At 37.7% G+C, this 4,240-nt stretch overlaps 1 protein-coding gene and 1 pseudogene across 2 annotated transcripts in view; both read left to right on the plus strand.

Moving 5' to 3' along the window:
• Nucleotides 1-1,344: 1,344 nt before the first annotated feature.
• On the plus strand, nt 1,345-2,537 carry LOC107672670 (transcription factor Sp5-like; annotated as a pseudogene).
• Nucleotides 2,538-3,425: 888 nt separating this feature from the next.
• LOC107672671 (glutamate-rich protein 2-like) overlaps nt 3,426-4,240 on the plus strand; it is a 4,720-nt gene continuing 3,905 nt past the window's right edge. For both annotated transcript variants that reach the window (XM_016465962.1, XM_016465963.1), the window contains exon 1: nt 3,426-3,639. In XM_016465962.1, the coding sequence (XP_016321448.1) occupies nt 3,632-3,639 (8 nt within the window). In that variant the 5' untranslated portion in view covers nt 3,426-3,631. The remainder of the gene's footprint in view (nt 3,640-4,240) is intronic.

Below are 4,240 nucleotides of genomic sequence, written 5' to 3' on the forward strand. Positions count from 1 at the left end.
GTCCTTCACTCTCACTGCATCATAGTGAATGGGTCGGCAAGTTTCCATGCTGTTCTTTTTAAACCACTGTAATATAAGTAAACTAAAATCTTTTAAAATGTTAAATTCGAACTTTCACAAAAATATAGTAATTGGTGAAAAAATATATATTCAAATATAGTAATGTTTTACTATACTATATACTATATTAAAGTTATTTTGTGCGGTATGTATCAATGTGCATCTGATTTACAATTTCTCAAAAATATGAAAACAAAAAACAGTCAAGTTCTACATTATTCCTGTTTTGAATTTTGTTGTCAAATATATTCAAAAAATATTATTAAAATAATAAAGGTTTCTTAATCCCAACTAAGGTAATATTCATTTGGAATTGTTTAAAAAAAAAAAAAACTCTATAATGTTCCATTATTTGTTTGTTTATTCCAAATGAAATATAGATACACATTTAAAACTAAATTCAGTCCAAAAGAGCAATTCAGTTCAGATTTTGCTGTGCATGCTGGGACATTCAAATTGTATGTATGTTCCCGAAAAACTTGTTGCTATGATATATTGTACTGTTTTTTTTTTAACTTATATTTTACTGATTTTTAAAATACCTGTTATTACAAAGATCAACTTTTAAACTTAAAAATGGCAATAAAACTAATCAAGTTACATGTATTCTGCATCCACACAATTTTATAAACTTGCACACATTCTTTTGTTTTCTTTCTCTAAAATGGAGCTTAAAAAAACTTTCATTGGTAAGCAGTACTAGTATATTTATTCTTACAAGTATGTGTGTTTATTTATTTATTTCTCTTTTATAAGTTTGACAAAGCAAAACTGAACCTGTATAGGTACCCCGTTATTTAATTTAAAGTTGCAACTTTTCATATTTTGCTAACTACCATGCATTACCCAAAGAAAATCATTTTATTTAAGCCACAATTACTGTATGTTTAAATGTATCTCTTCAGTGACATATACTCTACATTTTTATTATTTCTTTGATCCATTCAACTTCAATCCAGATTAATTCATTCATTAATTGCACCTCCTTCATCTCTACCCATCTCACCCTCCAAATAATCAATTATTTTATTATCCAAAGCAGCAAACACTCAAAGGATTTGAGCTCTTCCGTTATTCTTTGATGATTGGGCAGCGGTAATTTTCAAAGGCAAAACTCTTCGTTCTGACTGGCTGGAGTTCTGATCAAACTCTATGAAATCATGCCAGTGTGTTCACTTTGCTCCAGGATTCTCCCGTGAGTTGTTTGAGGTGCGCAGTTTTGGGAACTATAAGGATTCTGGCTTGAGAAGGTTTCACTGGTGTGGCATAACTGCGATTGCCATAATGCGCAAAGACCCACTGCAAGTTTTCCTTCAGGTGCGTAAAGATGATTCTCTGAGGTGAACTGTCCCAAACTTATCATTTTGATGGATTTTAAGCGTGCATGTTGAGTTAGGGAGGATTAATTATTTTAAGGATTCACTTCGAGCATTCATTTGCACAAAAAATGGTGCAAGTGTCATTTAGAGCAGTGGTTCTCACTCTTTAAATCGCCTTCAATAAGTGCCAGAATCAAGAATTGGATTAGAGTACTAATAAATCAAACGTAATTTTTAAGAATTGGTATTATATTTCGTAGGATTGGACGCCAAACTCGACCCCAGAATCCATGAAAGAATCCACCTTGATGTTGCTGGAAGACACCTGTAATCGCATCGGCCATACCCGTGCATCCAGATCCATGGAGCAACACCAGCACGTCCCATATGAAGGTTCCCCACCTAAGCTCTTCCATCCCTGGAGAAGTGATGGTTCCACACATGCAAATTTCTCACAGCACCTCCAAACCTCCTTAAATCCACACCACGAAATGCCACTGACACCCCCGGCGGAACACTATGACTTCTCATCCCTGAAGATGTTGCCTTGTCCGTCCGCATGCGCTACGTCAATTTCAACTTACGTACGTACCCACGCACTCTGGACCTTTGGACCAATGGTGGACCCTGCAGGACGCCGGCACTGCCAATCACTCCTCAACACATAATTTCCAGATCCCCCGTGGGTGGGTTCTGGGCCACCCTGAGCTCGGCCAGTACCCGTCTCAAATCGCCACCCTGCTGCACTCTAAGTCGCGGAGATGCCGGAGGTGCATGTGCCCCAACTGCCGAAAGAGTGGCTGCGCGCCGGGCAGGAGAAAGCAGCACGTGTGCCACATGCCGGGCTGCGGGAAGGTGTACGGCAAGACGTCGCACCTGAAGGCGCATCTGAGGTGGCACGCAGGTGAGCGTCCGTTCGTCTGCAGCTGGATGTTCTGCGGGAAGAGCTTCACGCGCTCGGACGAGCTCCAGAGGCACCTGCGCACGCACACCGGTGAGAAGCGCTTCAAGTGCCCGGACTGCGCCAAACGCTTCACGCGCAGCGACCATCTGGCCAAACACCTGAAGACGCACCTGATGCACAAGAACAGACCGCTGTTCCCCGTGCTGGATCACATCAACACAACTCTTGAACAAAAGACTTAGATTGTTCAAAGTACTTTTTGTGAACACTTTTTGCGGGCCATCTCAGTAAATATAAAATGTTGGGGTGTGTTTTTAATTCAAGTTTAATTCAAACACCTTCATATTGGGGCTAGTTGTCACGTTTGTTTGTAAATGTTATACGTATATAGAAATTTTATTAATTACAGTATTTGCTGGACAAAACAGTGGGTTCACATTTTTGTATGTTTGCTCAATTGTTTTCATAATTGGTTTGTTGTTTAAATATAACAGAAAAGCAGGTTATTTGATGTCTTTGAGACATCTTATGCCATATATAGTGTGACAACATGCTCAAAAGATGCGGATTAAGTCTTTCTTTCTTTCTGAGAAATGTTTAAAAGCGTTTGCATAGTTAGAACTTTGAGGTAAGTGTCTATATAGAAATGATTTTAAAGTAATGTGTGACAACTAGGCTAGTCAAAGTTTCCTCTATGCAATATGGTAGCATTTGTACAGGCAAACACTTGAGAGGTGTAACTTAAATAAAACATTAATTGGTATTTATTACCTTCGTTTTCAAAAAGACAGTACTCTTATGGGCTAAATCAAGTGTATACTATTTTTTACTTTACTGTTTTACGTTTTTTTTTTATTATATATGTTTTTTTTTTATTTTAGGACACCAAAAATACACTACTTTAGTCGCTTTTTAATCATTTGGAATTTTAAAATCCTCATGGACCAAAGAAGAGTGTATTGTGTAGGCTACTGTTTATTATTATTATTATTATTAATTTTATGCTGTAACATATTGTGTACGACAAATATATTGTGTTTGTATTTTGTTTTGGAACTGGGGCCAGTATTGACACTGTGACGTAAGACGTTCGTTCCGGAAGGAGCATGTTGCGCTCGGATTATTTAGAGGTGACGCAACCGGTTGCTATGGAAACAGGACGCTCGTCCGCTGCAACCTTCCAGTGTTCTCAAACCGCAACGAGGCTTCAGAAAGTCTAAAGAAACTTTAAAGAAGTGTTACTGTAGATTTAAAATTTTATGACAGATATATTGAAAAATATTACCCCTTCAGCTCTCAAATACAGTCGACAGATCTTTATAAATATAAAGTTAGACACTTCGCACAGATGAACAGGTAAGAACCTTCATGGCACTTTGAATGTATTAGCCTGTGTTTTGCATAACTGTCATTTTTCAAACAGTTTATACCTCGTTTTCTTTATACATGGCTTTGTTCGCTTTGTTCGCTGTAATTGTTGTGATGGAATGTGACTCTGATTGTGATCAAGGCTTAAAATATTCAACAGACTCTTGAATTACAGGCAATACTGTACATCACGACGGATCTAACTTTCCTCAAATGGACTGTTAGCTATACTGTATGTTTAAATAATATCATGGGCCCTGTTTAAAGCTGGTCCATGGTATATTTTTACATTAAAGGGGTCATATGCGATTTCAATTTTTCCTTTCTCTTTGAATGACAGACTGTAAGTACGTTTTTCATATTTAAAGGATTTGCCACTGACGATTCAAACGCGAGTTTTGAGCAGTGTAGAGTAGCACTTGTTGTTTGTCATTTCTCCGATCACAAATGCAGACATGGTTTTATGTTTACGTGGCGCGATGCAACGCGTAAAAAGACAGTATAAGTCATTATAATCCGTAATTATGTCCCCACTTGATGCCAAAAATGCCTCGTTTATAATGGGTTTTCATGTTTTTGTCTCGTCGCT

This window comes from Sinocyclocheilus anshuiensis, unplaced genomic scaffold (genome assembly GCF_001515605.1).
Source record: "Sinocyclocheilus anshuiensis isolate Anshui unplaced genomic scaffold, SAMN03320099.WGS_v1.1 scaffold1346, whole genome shotgun sequence".
Lineage (NCBI taxonomy): Eukaryota > Metazoa > Chordata > Actinopteri > Cypriniformes > Cyprinidae > Sinocyclocheilus > Sinocyclocheilus anshuiensis.